At 44.1% G+C, this 19760-nt stretch overlaps 2 protein-coding genes across 4 annotated transcripts in view; one reads left to right on the forward strand and one right to left on the reverse strand.

The window, feature by feature from the left end:
* The window catches only part of exoc2 (exocyst complex component 2), a 14559-nt gene extending 829 nt beyond the window's left edge, over positions 1-13730 (forward strand). For both annotated transcript variants that reach the window (XM_031575277.2, XM_031575276.2), the window contains exons 2-28: positions 2879-3003; positions 3322-3498; positions 3749-3875; positions 4138-4251; positions 4548-4672; positions 5055-5135; positions 5785-5930; positions 6115-6196; positions 6414-6516; positions 7105-7208; positions 7794-7865; positions 8136-8260; positions 8444-8512; positions 8930-9087; positions 9404-9525; positions 9794-9855; positions 10094-10174; positions 10462-10521; positions 10609-10670; positions 10798-10864; positions 11015-11131; positions 11295-11436; positions 12112-12167; positions 12516-12638; positions 12819-12880; positions 13040-13099; positions 13405-13730. In XM_031575277.2, coding sequence (XP_031431137.1) covers positions 2886-3003; positions 3322-3498; positions 3749-3875; positions 4138-4251; positions 4548-4672; positions 5055-5135; positions 5785-5930; positions 6115-6196; positions 6414-6516; positions 7105-7208; positions 7794-7865; positions 8136-8260; positions 8444-8512; positions 8930-9087; positions 9404-9525; positions 9794-9855; positions 10094-10174; positions 10462-10521; positions 10609-10670; positions 10798-10864; positions 11015-11131; positions 11295-11436; positions 12112-12167; positions 12516-12638; positions 12819-12880; positions 13040-13099; positions 13405-13498 — 2709 coding nt within the window. In that variant the 5' untranslated portion in view covers positions 2879-2885 and the 3' untranslated portion in view covers positions 13499-13730. The remainder of the gene's footprint in view (positions 1-2878; positions 3004-3321; positions 3499-3748; positions 3876-4137; positions 4252-4547; positions 4673-5054; positions 5136-5784; positions 5931-6114; positions 6197-6413; positions 6517-7104; positions 7209-7793; positions 7866-8135; positions 8261-8443; positions 8513-8929; positions 9088-9403; positions 9526-9793; positions 9856-10093; positions 10175-10461; positions 10522-10608; positions 10671-10797; positions 10865-11014; positions 11132-11294; positions 11437-12111; positions 12168-12515; positions 12639-12818; positions 12881-13039; positions 13100-13404) is intronic.
* Positions 13731-14061: 331 nt separating this feature from the next.
* On the reverse strand, positions 14062-18470 carry LOC105910681 (interferon regulatory factor 4-like). 2 transcript variants are annotated; one of them, XM_031575279.2, is made up of 9 exons: positions 17860-18466; positions 17419-17607; positions 17142-17328; positions 16893-16978; positions 16663-16780; positions 16268-16372; positions 15796-16122; positions 15110-15219; positions 14062-14982 (listed from the first exon to the last, which is right to left on the reverse strand). In XM_031575279.2, exons 2-9 carry the CDS (start codon positions 17605-17607, stop codon positions 14791-14793), a joined length of 1314 nt encoding a protein of 437 aa, XP_031431139.1. In that variant the 5' UTR covers positions 17860-18466; the 3' UTR covers positions 14062-14790. The 2 variants fall into 2 exon arrangements, with proteins under 2 accessions (XP_031431139.1, XP_031431140.2); XM_031575280.2 differs by lacking the exons at positions 14062-14982; positions 15110-15219 and adding an exon at positions 15237-15618 and having other exon boundaries at positions 17860-18470.
* Between the last annotated feature and the right edge of the window lie 1290 nt (positions 18471-19760).

Genomic DNA, 19760 nt, shown 5'->3' on the forward strand with positions numbered 1-19760 from the left:
TGAGCGTTTCCGGTTTGGTTGGAAACAACGTCAACAAGTCAAAATGTTCCAGCATTTTCGTGTGTCGCTTAATTCTCATAACACTCAGAAGGTAATCAGAATACAGTAGAAGATGATTCATTTGAAGGAGAAATACGTGGTGCTGGGTGAAGATGTGGGCGTAAAGCTGTTGGAATATGAAGAGGAAGGCCTTGTAGTGTAGTATTTTATGAATAGCCCCGGATTATTGAAATACGAATACAAACATATCCCTGGATATATTTATCTCCTGTTCCGATCATGCATCAAAGCCGTCAAAAATAATATGATAACCTTGATCAAAAACGCAAGTACGTTTTGGATCATCTGTGTGTCATTCGAGTAGGGCATATCATAGTTGGCATCTGGTGGTAGCTTGATACCTAGCTAGCTAATTCACTAAGGTAAGACTTGAAGGCTATGGATATAATAAGCTTTTTCAATAAGAAATACGGTGAAGCCAACGAGGCGCAGGCGAGGCTAGAGGAGGTGGAGGAAAACGTCCTGTTGCTGACTATTTGGGCAAGGGCAGGATAAAGGAAAAGGAAATTAAACGACGAGGACCGTTTAGACTCAACTCACAGTTCAGAACAGATCTCCAGACAGTCTTTACTTTAAACTTCATTTACCAAACAAAGGCTGACGTTGTCTGGTCGTCAAACAGTACGATGTTTCACATAATATGTAATTTCGGTCTCTAAAAACCTCGTCAAGGTATTCAATGCGTAACCTCACTTGGCAATGTCCATGTCCCACCTCACTTGGCAATGTCCATGTCCCGTGTCAGTGTGATCTAACAGAAAAGTGTAGTATGGCCTAATGAATGGGGAAATGTTCATCTGAGACAGACAGACCACGGGCCCTGCATGCCAGCTTTAAGCTTACAGTTTCTGTAAAAGGTACATTTGACTCCCAGAATTAAACTAGCAACGCCCCTGGTTGCCTCTCTTGCGTGGTATCTGCATTGATAAGTACAGTGTAACACAGTGAATGAGAATGACTAGTTCCAGACTGATGAGCTGTTTGTCTTTTAAAAGTAGGGTAAGCATTAACGGTATGGTATACAGAATATCAGTGTCATTTTATACATAGACGGTGAGTTAAAACGTTACATTATTACACAATGTAACGAGGGATATGTATGTGTTTCCATTTGTGTTACAAATTTTTAGTTTTGTTATAACCGTAACAGATAGACATGGACTAGCCTAGAAGGTATCCTCTTTCACTATATGTAAGTTGGTGTAGTCGGTCCTTGTCAGTTACCACATGCTATGGGCAGCCTGTATCCCAAGTGTTAATGGGCAGCCTGTATCCCAAGTGTTTGTGTCGTTATAGGCTAATGATCCCAAACAATATTTGGATTTTATCCAGAATACTTTACCTTATTTGCCTGTGTGTGTGCGTGTGTGTGTGCGCGTGCGTGTGAGTGTGTGTGTGTGCCTGTGCCTGCGTACGTGTCTGTGTTGGTTATATTTGGAGGCCGCCACTGTCGCGCCGCCACTATTAAAGCATAGTCTACCCCTGTTAAGACTCACCATGTGGTAATAGCGTTTGATTTTACGTTTCAGTGAAGATGGTGCATGCATGTCTTCATGCCCTTGTGTGAATGTGTATGTCATGTGTCTATGTGTGTCTAATGTTTGCAGACTTGTGTGGGTGATATATAGGCTACGCTATGTACATTTTGTGTGTGTGTCTGTGTGTGTGTGTCTGTGTGTGTGTTCAGATTAAACCTGTGCTCTCTTTTGTTGAGTGCAAATAAAAGCGTCTCGCCTCTTAAGAGCTTTCACTTCTCATTCTGTTATTCATTTAATCTGTGTGTCTGGTGTGTGTGTGTGCATGCATGCATGTATGCGTGTGTGTGTCTCTCTGTGTGTGTGTGTGCGTGTGCGTCTCTGTGCGTGTGTGTGTGTGCATGTGTGTGTGTGTGTGCCTGCAAGCAGATTAAGGCTCTTTAGGCTTTCATTCAGCCTTGAGGCACCCCTGTGTGAAAGCTCACAGACTTATAAACTTTGGGAACCTTTTTTCCCACTCTGTGTCACTCTCTCTCTCTCTCCCTCTTCCTTCCTCCTCTGTCTATCTTTCCTCTATTCTTATCAGAATCCCTCTTTCTGCCTTTCCCTCTATCCTCTCTCACTCTCTTTTTCTCTGTGTCTGTCTTTCTCTGTTCCTCACTTCATTTGTAATGATTTTGGCATATCAATACACCTGGGTGTAGTCACAGTCTAAGAGTTTAAACCTTGAAAGAGTGCAGTCCCAAATATGGCATCAGCCCAACCCCAGGACCTGTGTGTGTGTGTGTGTGTGTGTGTGTGTGTGTGTGTGTGTGTGTGTGTGTGTGTGTGTGTGTGTGTGTGTGTGTGTGTGTGTGTGTGTGTGTGTGTGTGTGTGCGTATATATTTATGTGTGTGCTTTCATGCATGCACAGCTGTGTATCTTTAACCGGAGCCATCATAAAAGCAAACAGCTTTGTCACAAAGGCAGTACTCTGACAATACAGGGCCACTTCAGTCACCTGACTTACTGTGAGGTATTGGTACCATTGACACACCCTAAAACCACTTTTGTGGACTATCACACCACACAGGTTTTGGTGGCTGTTGATGTAATGTCACTTATTTTGGACATTTATTCTTTGGACTTAAACATGGAAGTGTGCATTTTGTGTTCTCTTTGGGTTTTGAACTTGATGTTTACAGTGCTGCAGGTCACTCCTTTGTCAAGGCCAATAGTTGAGGAGCAAAAGAATGAAGTCAGCGTGGCTCGTTATCCACGGACGCAATTGTACATGCTACCGGGGTGAATGAATATGAATATGAATGTTTTGTTTTCTGATGAATCTCCCTCTCTGTCTCAGAGAGGCAATGTCGCGGGTGAGACAGCCACCCCTAGTGACGGGGATCTCCCCCAATGAGGGGGCATCCTGGACCAAAGTGACCATCAGAGGGGAGAACCTGGGGACTGGACATGCGGACCTCATCGGTAACGCAAGCACGCACGCACACACACACACACACACACACACACACACACACACACACACACACACACACACACACACACACACACACACACACACACACACACACACACACACACAAACAAACAAATCTCAGTAATGCCAGAATTATGAACAGAACCCTGCATAGTCACGCACAAATGTATCCTTCTAGATATTAACATGGACAGGCTGTACTAACCACACCTGTCTCTTTCACGTACGGTATAGCATTTCAGAGTTATCACGTCAATAGGAAGTTTGTGAGTTGAATGAGACACTGTCTTTGTCCCCTCCATCAGGTCTGTCCATCTGTGGCCATAACTGTTTGCTGACAGCCGAGTGGATGTCAGCCAGTAAGATAGTGTGCCGCGTGGGTCCAGCCAAAGATGACAAGGGCCAGATCATCGTTAGCACAAAGAGTGGAGGTCCCGGCACATCCACCGTCAGCTTCAAGGTGCTCAAGCCGGACAAGATCGGTACGTGCACACTCACAGATACACACACTCACACAACACTTTCACAGTCAGCTTAATGCTTGTATAGCCAGAGTCGTATTTTTTTTCTTCTCTCTCTTTCTCTCTGTCTCTCTCTCTGTCACTCCGTTCTCTCTCATTCCCTCTCTGTGAATGTGTTTCTCTCCCTTCATGTAGAATATTTCTGTATGGTTTGACCTCCTAAACTTATGTTGTGTGTGTGTGTGTGTGTGTGTGTGTGTGTGTATTGTAGGTATCCTGGACCAGTCTGCAGTGTGGGTGGACGAGATGAATTATTATGACATGCGGACAGACCGTAATAAAGGCATCTCCCCCCTCTCCCTACGCCCAGCCAACCCACTGGGCATAGACATAGACAAGTATGGAACACACAAACTCAACACACAGAACATTCTCAACACACATCACACTTACACAAATATACTCACACAAACACACACACACATACACGCACACACACACACACACACACACACACACACACATTCACACACACACACACACACACACCAAAAAGACACGGATTCCACATACAGAACATTTACACCACACTTATAAGGAATATGTCTCTGTGGTTGTACTGTTTGTAATTGTGTGTGTGACTGCTTGTGTTTGATCCAGAGGGAAAGTCCCTCAGAAGGATATTGAAGGCATGTTCCCTGGCATGAGTGGAGATTTCACCAGTGAAAACTTCTCTGCCACCTGCTACCTGATCGAGAACCACTCCTCCACCAGGTCTCGACTTTCTCCAAATTATGAATTAATCATCAACACAGACATCAACACATTTAATCATTCCTGCTAGATCTTTTTTTGTGATAAATATTATTAAGATATATAATAATATTGTAGTAGTCTCCTTGCTAAGAGCTGTACCCCCATATTCCATCACATTCTATCTAGTGCAGAGATTTCAGTGAGAACATAAAAAGCTTTTAGATCAGAACAAAAAATGTTTAATATATGGTGTGAAATTAAATGTCATTTATAATGTTATTATTGAATGTGTACCTCTCTCTCTCTCTCTCTAGTTTTGACCAGCTGCGTACAGCAGCAGGTACCCTGAAGAGGCAGGCCACTCAGAAGAATGAGGGCAGTCTGGCCTATGTTAAAGGAGGCCTCAGCACCTTTTTTGAAGCACAGGATGCCCTATCTGGTATGCAAATACAGACACACTCACGCACAGACACACACACACACACACACACACACACACACACACACACACACACACACACACACACACACACACACACACACACACACACACACAGACTCACACACATACACACACACAGACACACACACACACACACACACACAAACACACACACACACACACAAACACACAAACACATGCAGTTTACACAGCATCACAGAAGTGCACCAATGCTATACATACTTTCATTCACAATTGTACATTAGGTACATGAACACCTTTGTAAAATGATCATACTGTCAGATTTCAGACAGACAGGCACACACGCATACCTGTGTTTTGCAGGTTGTGATTATGTTTTCTTTTTGTCCATCATCAGCAATTCATCAGAAGCTGGAGTCTGATGGGACGGAGAAAGTGGAGGGCTCCATGACCCAGAGGCTGGAAAACATCCTCAACCGTAAAACACACACACAAACACACACACACACACACACACACACACACACACACACACACACACACACACACACACACACACACACACACACACACACACACACACACACACACAGTCTTACACAGACACGTACTGCTGTCTTTCAGCTATTTGGTGTGTGATATTAGATACATTATTTATTTGAAGTGACTATTGGTAGGGCATTCTGTGGCGATAAGAGTACAGCTATTCCAATGGATCTGTGTCAGTAGTTCGCGCCCCCTATTGTTCAAATGTGTCGGCGCTGCAGTGGTTAGCAAATAATGCAGTCGACCTGGGTTCGATTCCCAGTCAAAGCCCTGGGAGGTGCCCGTGGGCAGCAGTGGCCTATTGCCCCCGCGTCGGCTGAGTGCTGCGCTAGGATTCACCATAACAGGCGAGGCAACCATTCTTTTGACCCTCTCCACTGACAAATATGTTCCCTAATGCTACGGATTGGGAATAAACTATACTACATACACTATCGGCACGAAAAAACATTCTGGATCGATAATATTCAAACTTTTGGTACGGAATCTACTTCTTTAGCAATCGTGCACTAACTATAGTTCCAGTTGTTGGTGCCTTATTTATTTCCCCCCTTTTTAACTCGCTCTCTTTCTCTGTGTAGAGGCAAGTGACACAGCAGATACCTTGTTCAAGGAGGTCTTGGGCCGGAAAGATAGAGCCGACTCCACCCGAAATGCCCTTAATGTCCTTCAGCGTTTCAAGTTCCTCTTCAATCTGCCACTCAACATTGAGCGCAACATCCATAAGGTATCGGTGCACTTGTATGTACTTGCATTCAATATTTACAGGACATGCAGAGTGAAATGCACAATTTACTCTCTCTTAATAAATCATGGTGTTTGTGTGTGTGTGTGTGTGTGTGTGTGTGTGTGTGTGTGTGTGTGTGTGTGTGTGTGTGTGTGTGTACGTGTGTGTGTGTGTATACACGAAGGGAGAGTATGATGTGGTCATCAATGACTATGAAAAAGCCAAGTCTCTTTTTGGAAACACAGAAGTTCCAGTGTTCAAGAAAGGTAAATCAACAATGCACACCTGTTGTACACTTTAACTTGCTTTGGCTCTGTGGGTTTTTAGTCATATGTTCTTTTAATTATGTGACACCCTTGGTAATGCACCGCGGTGTACTGTCATAGTGCTGTTAAAGGGTAATGTATGTGACACCCTTCGTAATGCACCGCGGTGTGCTGTTATAGTGCTGTTAAAGGGTAATGTATGTGTTTGTATGTGAAGTGTACGCTGAGGTGGAGACACGGATTGGTGCTTTAAGGAGTCTGCTGCTGGGTAAACTACTGGAGACGCCATCCACTCTGCATGACCAGAAACGCTACATTAGGTGGGTGTACAGCTGTAGACTGACTGGAGGCAGCGCTCAGTGGTGCTGTAGACTGACTGACTGGAGGCAGCCCTCAGTGGTGCTGTACTGGACTTGCAGTAGAACTGTTGAATGTACTTTTGAAAAAAATGGGAAAGTATGGATTGTCAAATTTACTAAACCATGTTACATTGGAATTACACAAATTAGTCCTGTAATGTAACCAAAAATAATTTCATTGAAATGAGTTGGTAAAATTGTGTCTGTTTTGTAATGGGCCTAAATACATTTTGTAAACTGACAGGAAAATGCTGTGTGTTTAAACACATGTGAAACTGATTACATTACATTACACACATTATCTCTCACAAATTGGTTTTAATTTGATTGGAATAAATCATTGCTGAAACAACTAATTGTACTTACTTTGTGCTGTAGTGTCCAGTAAATCACCTTCTGTTAAGCATCTTAGCCAATGAAGTACAGTGTACGTTTGGTAAATGAAAAGCTGTAAAATACCTGCACCTCATTTACTGTCTCCTCCTCTCTCCTCAATTTGTTCCCTCTCTTCTGTCTTCTATATCTCACTCTTCCCTTCTCTTTTTTTAGATATCTGTCTGACCTGCATGCGAGTGGAGACCCTGCATGGCAGTGTATCTCAGCTCAACACCAGTGGATCCTGCAGCTCATGCAGAACACCAGAGACCAGCAGGGTGAGACTCACACACGCGCACGCGCACACACGCACAGGCACATGCGCACACGCACGCCCACACACACACACACACACACACACACAGAGAGACACACACAGACACACACAGACACATACACACACACACACAGACAGATTCACACTCTCTCTCCCGGTGGTTAATGCCGTTATGTCCACACACACTCATCCTCCACTGCTGACATAAATGCACCCAATCCAAGCTCCTACAGCTCCACCTAGTGCTAAGACTGTGCAACCAAGCACCTTTGTGTCCTCTCTGCTGTCCTTGAAATAACTAGGCAAGGCTAGCCTTTAGTCATGGCAGTACATTGGCCATTTGCAGTTCATGTTCTCATGTTTGTCAGGATCGTTTTTAGTGTCACAAGTACCTGTAGTGTTCTTTAGAAGGGGTTGTCAGTTTGACTTGTGTGAAGTTCCAGTATGCGTTGTTCACTGTCTGAATCTCATGACCTTAAAGCTGATTTTGAAAGCAATAGTATAGTTTCAGGGGCAGAGCTGTGATCTGAAACCGTTCTCGATTGTCATTCGTTCACTTTTCCCTCCTCCGTTACTCTCACTCAAGGGGAGGCGCGCACTGTTGTCAGCCGACTCAACCTAAGGCGAGGCAGCGGCTTCCAGACACCCAGAGACGACTGTGAGTGAAGTTGCAATCTGAACATAACCTTAACCGTAACCTTTGACTGCAACATTGGCGGAACGCTTCAGCCTTTACATTAGGCTTACTAACAATAACCAAACCCACCTGACCAATGAAAACACATCTGGTGAAATGCTTTAGGTCTAATGAAGTGCTTCCACAACTGCATCACGATCTTGATATAACACCACGACCGTATTATTAGAACCCAGTTGCAAACTTACAAAGAGACACCAGTTATAAGGATGTTATATATGTGTTATTTAGCATGGCCTGGTGGGGGTCCTCGGCAGCTGCAGTTTGTGGAGCGACTTACAGATGTGGTCATCAGCCAGCTGCCTAACTTCTGGAAGCTCTGGATCTCCTACGTCAATGGCAGCCTGTTTAGTGAAGTATGTACTCTCTCTCTCTCTCTCTCTCTCTCTCTCTCTCTCTCACATACAGGAGTAATATCCCTATCACTTATGGTATACTCCAAGCTGTATAGTTATGTGTAATGTTCCAGTTATGTATAAGTTTGTTTGTAGTTTAAAGGTGATTTGTAGTTCTAAGTGGACGGTTTGCACACGTTACAGACAGGTGAAAAGTCTGGCCAGGTGGAGAAATCCAAGAAGAATGCCCGTCAGAGACAAAGTGACTTTAAGGTGACACACACATGCACACACGCACACAAACACGCACACACGCACCCCTGGTTGATTTGACATGATCTTGACATGGTAAATCTGTAAAATCCTAAAGCTAGCAGATCCAAGTTGCTCATGTACAAATATACTCCAGAGACTACATAGCTTTCAGAAAAAATAAGGAGCATAATGACCCCCCCAGGGTGCTTGGCTCATACGCTATTGTAAGTGAGTGACATTCATGGTTGTGTATATGGCTGCTTGTTTGTTTAATGAGTATCTGTGTGTGTGTGTGTGTGTGTGTGTGTGTGTATCATGTGTCTGTCTGTGCGTTATTGTGTGTGTGTGTGTGTGTGTGTGTGTGTGTGTGTGTGTGTGTGTGTGTGTGTGTGTGTGTGTGTGTGTGTGTGTGTGTGTGTGTGTGTGTGTGTGTAGCGTATGATAGAGGAGGTGGTCACGAGGCTGGTGCTGCTGCTGAGAGGCTGCCTGCTGCCCACCTCTCTGCCTGAGGCTCAGCTGCGTCTGTATGGAGGCTGGGACAACACCCCTCCCCTCATAGGCACCCACCTGACGCAAGCCATACACACCATCAGGTACCTGCTTGTGTGTGTGAGAGAAAGAGAGTGTGTGTGTGTGTGTGTGTGTGTGTGTGTGTGTGTGTGTGTGTGTGTGTGTGTGTGTGTGTGTGTGTGTGTGTGTGTGTGTGTGTGTGTGTGTGTGTGTGTGTGTGTGGTATTATTACTAATCATTTTCTCATCTACCATGTGTCCTGTCAAGGTTTGATTGTTGTTTTATTTTTTTTATGTCTCTCTCCCCTTCTCTCCATCATTCTCTCTCTCTCTCTCTCTCTCTCTCTCTCTCTCTCTCTCTCTCTCTGTCTCCCTCTCCCTCTCTTTCTCTCTCATGAAGGCTGTGTCATGAAGCCCTCTCTGCGTTGGAGATTCCAAACGATCTGCTGCAGGTTATCCAGGACCTGCTGCTGGAGCTAAGAGTGCACTGCCTACTGACTACACTACAGCACACAGCAGAAGGTACACACACCTATACACACTCACACACCCTCTCTCTCTCTCTCTCTCTCTCAAGTACACGCATACAATACTTACATTCATTCACTTGCACACTAATATACAGAAACTCATGCAGTTTGGATCGCTTTCTGTGACAGCATGAATGTGGGGGAAATTGATGCGAAGGGTTTATATATCTGTGAGAGGTTTTATGTAACCTGTTATGTTCCTGTTACCGTATATAAAGGAGTGTGTGTGTGTGTGTGTGTGTGTGTGTGTGTGTGTTCAGATGTGAAGAGGTTGGCTGAGAAAGAAGACTGGATCGTGGACAATGAAGGACTCACATCCCTGGTAAACCGTTGCCTTGAGCAGCTCTAATGATGCTTGAATGTTGCTGTTCATTTTATCATCATGATCTGAGTGTGTAGGCCTTGTTTCGTATGAATAGTCGGTTGAGAACATGTGGATTTGCATTAGTCTTGCTCTATCATCTGTGTCATGTACGTGTGCGTGTGCGTGTGCGTGTGCGTGTGCGTGTGCGTGTGCGTGTGCGTGTGCGTGTGTGTGTGTGTGTGTGTGTGTGTTGTAGCCTGCCCAGTTTGAACAGTGCATGGTCCAGATGCTTCAGTCACTGAAGGAGCCACTGGATTGCAAGCCTTCTGAAGTCAATGTAAGCCACACACACACACTGTGCAAACCAACCCCTTTCAACAGACACACTCAAGTCTCTGTCTCTCTCATACAATCACACACAAATTCTTTCTCTTACAGTCACTTAAGATTGAGATTTACTGATCTTGACAGATTGAGATTGGCTGTGATTTATTTAAGTGGAAAATGACATTAATGATATTAATTTTGGGAGTATAATCTGATGTATTTATTTGACTACAGTGAATGACAGCTGAATTCTAGTAATACGTATGTGCCTGTGCCTGTGTGTGCTTTTCCATTCAGATTTTACAACTGGAAGCCATTCAGGACCAAGCATCTGAGCTGTTTGTGAGAATCATGAAGGTATAGTGGTATTTATGTCTTTTGTGTGTAGTGTGTGTGTTTTTGTTTGTTTCTGTGCATGTAACAACTCCTCTTGTTGTTTATCAGGTCTTCATATCTTGTTTGGAAGAGCTGAGCACTAAGACTGATGGAGACTTAGAGACATCCCAGTGAGTCGTGTGTGCGTGTGCGTGTGTGCATGCACCTATCATTAATTGTGTTTGTGATCAGTTCATGCTGATGCCTTGTGTGTTTGTATTTATGATATGGTATTCATTCCTGTTTGTGTCTGGTCAGTATTTCTTCAGATTTGGGCTCTCCAGATCTCTTCAGCAACACCTATGAAGACTTCAAACCTACACCTGTAGGTTCCTTGTTTTTTTTTCTTTTGGGCGCAGGGGATAAAGACTAAGTGTGTGTTTGTGTCATTCTTAGTGGTCTGTGTGGGTCTTCGTGTGTGTGTGTGTGTGTGTGTGTGTGTGTGTGTGTGTGTGTGTGTGTGTGTGTGTTACAGGAACAGAGGTTACTCATCATCCTCAGTAACTGCCACTACCTAGGGAAGCACACCTTCCTCAACCTGGCTCAGCACCTGGACACACACGGCTTCACTGGCACGGACAAGATCTTGCATGTAAGAATACGCACGCAAGCACACGCACAGACTCTGAAAGGGACTCTCAGGGAGCATAGTTCACCACATATATTACATGCACCAGTTTATGGATTGTGTGTGTGTGTGTGTGTGTGTGTGTGTGTGTGTGTGTGTGTGTGTGTGTGTGTGTGTGTGTGTGTAGGTCAGTATGGAAGCAGTGCGGGAGCTGGATAGTGGTGTGTTTGAGAGCTACATTGAAATGAAGGCCGATCCCATCGTTGGATCCTTAGAACCTGGAATCTACGCGGGATACTTTGACTGGAAGGATTGCTTATCTCCAACAGGTACACACACACACACACACACACACACACCGTCAGTAGACTGTATTACCTGCTAGATTTGTGGAGAATTTTGCCATGCAGCAAATCATTTTTTGTGTGTGTGTGTGTGTGTAAGCATTATTGCAATGGTGCAGTTGTGTGCGTGTGTGTTATATGATGTGTCAGGGATTTGGTAGGATCATGCATTAATTAAACGGCTGCTAATCAGATGGTATCTTTGGGTGACTAACTTTTCAGTGTATCTCTGCAACCTGACTCATTTTCCTGTATGATATCTCTGCAACGGTTCAGCCCCGTCTTTCTGTTTGTCTGAGTCTGAGTGTGTGTGTGTGTGTGTGTGTGTGTGTGTGTGTGTGTGTGTGTGTGTGTGTCTGTGTCTGTGTGTATGTGTGTGTCTGAGTCTGTGTCTGTTTCTGTGTGTGTGTGTGTGTGTGTGTGTGTGTGTGTGTGTGCGTGTGTGTGTGTTGCGTTGCCTCTTTCTCTCTCCTGCACATTCACATCCAAGTACTCTTTCTGTCCTCTCTTTACACATTTGAGGGTGGGGACGGTCTCCCAGTTCTGTAGTTTGTCATTCCTCAGGTGTGAAGTGTGTGTGTGTGTGTGTTTCTGTCTATCTGTGTCTGTGTGTGTCGGATCTCACTCATTTCCACCTTTCTCTCATCTACTTTCCTTTAGGTGTGAGGAGTTATCTGAAGGAGGCCCTGGTGAACATCATTACTGTTCACGCAGAGGTCAGAAACCAAACTTTGCATCAGTTCCTTATGCTTGAACTGAAACATTCATCCTTTGACTCCAAGCAGTGGGTTTCAGTAGAATATCAGTAGAGAATACAAGCAGAGCTAGATTACTGTTTGTTATGTTTAGATGTAGAGTTTATGAACAGGTTAGCGATGCAGTATATTACTGAATGTTAGTTGAGTATGGTGAGTTCCTGTTCATTGTTTTCTCTATGAAGCACCAGTATGATTTGAGTTCACAGTTGATGCTTGAAGAGTGTTAGGGAGAGTTGTATCAACTGAGTTCATTGGAAGAATGCATGTATTGAGATAAGCTACCCCCCCCCCCCCTCTCTCTCTCAGGTATTCTCCATCTCTAAAGACCTAGTCCCTCGTGTTCTGTCTCGCATTATTGAAGCAGTAGCTGAGGAGATGAGCCGTCTCATGCAGTGTGTGTCGTCCTTTAGCAAAAATGGAGCACTTCAGGTACACACACACACACACACACACACTCACATACATTCATACGCCTGCTCAACCCACATACATATCAGCAAACCCAAAACCACACACACCCCTCACCCACATACAGTCCTAAAATAAGTGCATGTTGTTAAGTATTATTTTTCCCCCCTTTCATTTCTGTTTTTTTGTGTCATGATGTAGGCGCGGTTGGAGATTTGTTCCTTGAGTGATGCCATATCTGTCTACTTAACATCTGAGAGTTGGTACGTTTCAACAGATCATACACAAGCACCCCAGTTTGTAAAAACTCTGTCTCGATAGTTAGTCTGTGTTTGAATGCATAACCAATGAAAGTCTGTGTGTGAAGCCGCAGATCCGCACATATGGGTGTGAATTTTTTTAATTTCTTTTTTTTATTTTAGTGGCAGCTTTAAACAGGCACTGGAGTCTCTCCCACAACTGCACAGTGGAGCTGACAAAAAGTAAGCAATTGCATATGTACAGATGCGTGCCCACGCACAAACACACAGACACGCTTGAGAAGACTTGCTCTCCCTCTGACCTCCTCTGTAGATGGAGTGAATGTTTTTGGAAGTTCTTTTGGAGTTGTATTAGAGTTTGAGAAGTTCTTAACATGTATTTGGTCTCACCCTGAGCAAAACAAGATCACAGATGTAAGCCATTCATTCCCTAAATAGACACGAATTTAGAGGTCGCTCTCTCACACACTTTCTCTCTACTGTCGTTCCTCCCTCTCTCTCTCTCTCTCTCTCTCTCTGTCTTTCAGACTGCTGGAGGAGTTGTTGAACAAGTTCAAAAGCAGTATGCATCTGCAGCTCAGCTGTTTCCAGCTGGCCTCTACTCATCCTGTGAAGAGATGAACACACACACACACACAGAGGCACAAACACACATGCACACACACACACACTACAGACGCTCATGTGTGTCCTTTTGCACCTGTGCCGTATACACGCACACCTGCGCTAATACAGAGAAAATGCTAATCATGCGCTTCTCAGTGATTAACCACTCACTCACACACACGTAAACGTACCTACACTGTCCTTTAAATGTCATCCTGTTTGTCACAATAAAGTGCCATCAAATGATCTTTCTGATGATTACCGTAACTTAATTACAGTAACTCGTGTGTTTGTGTGGGACGAATGACACATTAGTTGTCACTGGAGTTTTCCTTCCCCGATGATGTCATATATCTGTGTGTTTGTGTGTGTGTGTGTGTGTGTGTGTGAGTGTGGTGTATGTGTGTGTGTCTGTCTGTACATGTTCCTCCAGCAGTCTTTGAACCAAACTTCCTGCTCACAAAACATCTAACCACACTCGCCACACTCTAGTCAATAAGTGCACGTTCACAAACACATACATGTACAGCCACTTGTTTGATACAGTACAAATAAGCACGCAGCCTACACAGAGCAAGTCAATTCAAGTCAAGTATAATTTCAATTCAGTTATATGATACATTCAAAAATATACAGACACAACATACAAAAGTCTGTAATGGAGCTGCAGAGGTTCAAGTCAAGTATAATTTCAATTCAGTTATATGATACATGCAAAACTATATAGTCACAACATACACAAGTCTGTAATGGAGATGCAGAGATACTTTTTAAGGCCAACTTGGAAGGCAGCATTGCTTTGGGTTGCCTGTCTTATTAATGTTTTGGGCATGTTTTTGGACTCATGTAGATAAAAAAAGGTCTTTGTTGACATACATATATTCAGCGTATTCACATATGACGGCATCTGGTTGCCACTGTTGTTTATAGACAGCTTACACGGCTTCGAAATAAACATGTCGTTTATAATACAGAGAAACACTGACATTCTTTAGGTTGATAGATCCACAGGCCTTGCCTCTCCATAAATCACACACACACCATTGATTTATTGCCAAGGATATTCAGTGCTTATTTTCTTCCAGGTTTCAGGAGTTCAAACCGAACAGCACCACTTTGTGTTGTGGTACTTTTTGACTTTTCCCCCACATACATACATGTAGTTGTTCCTCTTTCACTCATTCTGTCTCTCTCACACACACAAAGCTGTAAATCTCAATACACGACCGACTAAGATAGGCCACATTCAAACTTCATTTTGAACACACACACACACACAGACACACAGACACTCACACACAGGGCAGTCACTCTGAGAAGGCATTGCCATGCAGATGTGTGATGACCCTGGCATAGTCCTGTGAGTTGGGTGGCGAGGGCTCATTTTCTGTGTGTGAGAGGCTGTGAGCTTGTGTGTGTGTGTGGAAGTCATGGCTCCTGATGTAGTTTCCACCGGACTGACTAAGGAAAATAAGCTGTCTGGCAAACAGAGGCTCCACCTGAAACACACACACACACACACATCCACAAAGTTTGATCACATCACATAGTCCCATAGCATACAAGCGAGAGAATAGAATTGATTGGAGTCGGACGAGTATGTGTGTGTGCGTGTATGTGTCGTACCTGCACTGTGAGGGTCCTCTTCGGTATTTCAGCATCGATATCATCTCCAAAGGACAAGAGAACTTGCAGACGAGGCAGCGGATGAGAATGCAACGGGAAACCCTGCAGCTCTAAGAGAGAGGGAGAGAGAACATATAATATTATGGTTTGTTTTTAATGGCTGTGCTGCCTGGCTGTTTCCTTACATTAGTGATTCATGACTTATTCTCTAGCTTCCTTCATGTGTACACCACACTCACACACTCCTAAGCCACGAAGAACAGAAGGTAGAAGAGAAGCAAAGCACTCTCCAAACACAAACACAGACACCAGCTCTAGTGATCTGATAGATATAATAGCTACAATGATGTGAGAAAACAGGTGAGGAGAAACAGCCGAAGAGGGTGAGAAATGGGTGCTTATGGTTATTCTTGTCACAACTTCCCCTCTTTCCCTTCCCCCTATCTTCTCTCTTCTTCTTACTCCCTCATTCTTGTGGAAAGTCCACTCACATGGTTATGCAAATGAGCCTAATGAGAATCAGTGAGCAGAAACACTTGTCAGGGAAAAGACCACATGGCTATGAGTCACAGTGTAACTGAATTCTACTAGGGTCTTCAGTAAATTGTGTGTGTGTGTCTGCCTGTGTGTGTGTGTATGAGTGTGTGTGTGTGTCTGCCTGTGTGTGTGTGAGTGTGTGTGTCTACCTGTGAGTAAGGTATGCGAGTCCATTAGTTTGCTGGTCTGATCCCTCTCGAGTTTGTTGGGCTTGTCTGTGTAAGGCGCGTGGCCCCCTTCCCAGAAGACTTTGCCGGAACCGATAGAGCGGGCATACAGCCCAGCAGCCCCCACCCATAGGTGGACACCACTTTCAAGTCCCGCCTTTTGTGGGAGAGGCACCACCTCTGGGCCGACGGTTGGCTGGAAGGCATGTCCGTTTGACAGTGGCGTTAGGATACACCCCTCGGGTCTCAGCACAGTCACTTCTGAAACCAGAGTCCCGCCGTAGAACACACACACCACCAGCCGCTGGTCTGCAACACACGCGATCACACAGATTAGTAACACACGGAAGCCTCCAACTGTGTTCATAGTGTGTGTGTGTGTGTGTGTGTGTGTGTGTGTGTGTGTGTGTGTGTGTGTGTGTGTGTGTGTGTGTGTGTGTGTGTGTGTGTTTACCTGATATACCCTCTGCTGTTCTGAAGCCAGGTTGGGGAAAGCCAAAGGGTGAGGGCGGAACCTCAGATGGACTGCAGCTGAAGAATGACCCACTGAATTGGTAACCTACACACACACACACACACACACACACACACACACACACATTTACAGTACAGCACATTTATAAGACATAACACAAAGTACAGCCAAGCCTTCACAATGCTATATATTGTGAGTGTACATTATTCAAACATGAGTCAGAATTTAAAACATGTATACACACACCTTGGCCAATACAAACAGATTATCCTTGGATACAGTACAAAAATACTTGCACCCACAGTATACCATAAGGCACACCCAATACACAGGACGTGCAAAATCTAGTCGAACAAACAGGCACTGACACTCACCATTTTCCCAGGCCACATGTGTTGGGCTGTAGGGGGTATTGCTGTAATCTGGATGGGAAGGCTCATCACACTGATAGCCCCTCCAAGCATACTCCGGGGTAGGCAAGTAGTTACACACCTACAGCAGATCAGAATCACAATCACTATTGAACATTTACACAGCGATGGCTGTGCATCTGTGAGTGTATGCGTACACATGACAGTTGGTGTTTTTGTAAGGCTTAGTTCACCTGATTCTGAGGGGGGGTATATGCGGAGTGGAGTGGATAATGTGGAGATGCCAAGTGACCGGCTGCTTCTGCTAGAGGTCTGGAGCCTGAGAGCGTTAGAGAGGTATAGAGGTCCGATGTAAGTGACATTTTCTTGTGCATAATCTCGTCACCATCATTTTAGAATAATACAAAAATAGAAAAAAAATACAACAACAACTTTCGTTGTACATCAATGAGAAAACAAAGCAAAAATGGCAGGCTACTTGCCTTTCTTCGCGTCCTCTGGTATGATCCGGTAAACTTTATATGGATCGGAGATGTCTAACTGGCTGCGCCCTACGATCTCCTCGAAGTCGGTGCTCTTATTGAGCGCGCAACGGAGGCGCGTCTTCCACGTGGGTGGGTCCGGTTTGTCAATGCCTTCCCTGAACTTGCCCTTGAAAAGAGCCCAGCCCTGTGGTACCCGAACCGTAAAAAAGGACACGTCAGGAATTGTAAACCTTCAAACTCAGCGTCTTTATTAATGTTTTTCTCTCTCTTCTACCTTAAAGAGCGCAGCATCTTCATCACGGTTGTAGTCCTGCTTGCCCGCGTGTTTCCAGGGGATGCGGAAGATGCTCTTTTCATCATTCTCCCACACCAGTCCCGGGTATTTGCCAGTATCCACCTGGTCGATCAACCACTGGCGGAGTTTTCCGTTACCGGACGACATGCGCTCCCCATCTATGTTCATCTGACACATAGTAAGGACTTCAGTTCACAGACATACACTCATGCGGTCACAGCACCCATCGAATTTAACAAAATAATTGCAAAGCCGTAAAGCAACAAGTCACCAAAATGTAATTTCGGCTCTCACGAAGGCTTCGCGACTTTTGTAGGCTACCGCCGAGGTTATATTCAGCAACAAAACCATTACCCATCAATAATTTTGGTTAATCCCGATCAAAAGGACCGCAATTCTAATGCGCGGCATATTTCTTACCTCTGAAACTATAAACCGCTGGAGTTTTGGAATCAATCACCTACAAAACCCTCTCCCCGTTTCGATATATTTCGTTTGCTCCCACTCTATTTCGCTCTCAAGACTCTATATATTTTCTCATTAAGCCTACAGTGTCTCTCTTTATCAATCACCCTGTCTATCATTCTCTCTGACTAAATAACTTTCTGAGGATGGGCGGGGCGTCACCGGAACTCACGCTAAAAACTTTTCAAACAAGCACCTGCCACAGTGGAGCATGAGCGTCCCGTAAACACTAGGGGGAAGCCCTATAGCAAGTGTCATACAGCCCACGCGCATAAACGGAAAGTGGTGCGTATGTTTGTTATTTATAAGAAAAGAGGGTACTTCTTTTAAATAGATTTAGCACGCAACCTACTAACAAATGTTGAGGGAAAAGTTTGTTATTGTCTGTAGTGCATAACAAAATACATGAAAGGGCGCAAAAGTGTAGATGGGAGCACTAATCCAGATGAACACGGTATGGCAGATCTCCCTCTCTCTTTCACATATGTGCGAGGGTCGAGTGTAATTTATTCATGTATACTTAGGCTAATGATATTAACAATAAAACATTCGATGTTTACAGTTTTCTCTAAAACGTTTCATTTGTTGTGCCTGAGAATGAGCCACCATCCATCACACTCCCTCTCTCACTCCCACACGCTCACTATCCCTCATAGAGACCATGAGCGCACTTTCGGACTGAGTTTATGCAACCAGCGATTAGGTGATGGAGTCCATCATTTGTATCGCTGAATTGATGCTTATCATAAAAGATAAACACTAAAAGATGAACACTTACAAATGTACCCATACATCTGTCATTTGTTGGACTATATAATAGTCTAATATAGGTGTTAATGCTTACAACTGAATAATTTGCTTTACCATACATTGAACTATTGATATGAAGTGTAAACATAAGGGTAAACATATAATATTGTCATAATTTATTTGGACATGTAGATTGCATTATTGCTTATTTTTTGTTTTCCAAGAGCACTTTCTGAATTATGACCAACATATAAGTTGGTTTGAAATATATTCCTATTTGTGAAGCATGCCAGTCCTTATGCATCTTTAAATAACTCATACTTTTCAACTACAAAACATATTTGGTATGGTAAATCAGTGTATGGTAATGTTTTTTTTCCCAAAGTCACCCAGATATTGCAGCCATGGTGATGTTCAGCCCTGTGTAACACTGTTGCCAAACAGACATTAAAAGGCTTCATTAGCTTTTCTGATAGTCCACTCTGGGTAGGTTCTAAACATCCCGTACATTATGTCGGATTTAAAATACGCAATAGATTATACATTGTATAATTTTTTTTCAATCAATCAGTTAAAGTCACAATAAACAAAATCTACCTTTAGAGGTACATAGCTCGAAACACACACTCATACACCCCACTGCACCTGACAGCTGATGGTCTTCTGTTCTGACTGAACAAATCCCTGGAGACCTTAACCATTACTCAGCAACACACACACACGCACACACAAACACACACACACAAACACAAACACACACACACACACATACACACACACACACACACACACACACACACACACACACACACACACACATACACACACACACACACACACACACACACACACACACGCACAGGGTGGAGAGTGGCACTCTGCTGACTCATTAATGATAGGTCTGAAGAGCATTCACGACAATGCACAAACCTCTAACTGAAACTTCAGCACAGATGTGACTGGGTAAGGTTAACTGGAAATGGTTAGACTTACGGTTAGGCCAAGGACGGACACCTGGTAAGGTGACAGCCAGTCTCTGCCAAGGGTTTATTGACAATCAGTCAGACACTATGGAGTTTCAATCTTTAATCAAGAGCATGGTCTTT

This window comes from Clupea harengus, chromosome 10 (assembly GCF_900700415.2).
Source record: "Clupea harengus chromosome 10, Ch_v2.0.2, whole genome shotgun sequence".
Classification (NCBI taxonomy): Eukaryota; Metazoa; Chordata; class Actinopteri; order Clupeiformes; family Clupeidae; genus Clupea; species Clupea harengus.

Excerpts from the sequence above, each read along its gene's own strand:
- LOC105910681 (XM_031575279.2), bottom strand. The coding sequence starts at position 17,607 with ATGAACATAGATGGGGAGCGCATGTCGTCCGGTAACGGAAAACTCCGC. Across the intron at positions 17,329-17,418 it reads AAGATGCTGCGCTCTTTAAG|GGCTGGGCTCTTTTCAAGGG; the intron begins GTAGAAGAGAGA and ends CGGGTACCACAG. Across the intron at positions 16,373-16,662 it reads ACATGTGGCCTGGGAAAATG|GTTACCAATTCAGTGGGTCA; the intron begins GTGAGTGTCAGT and ends GTGTGTGTGTAG.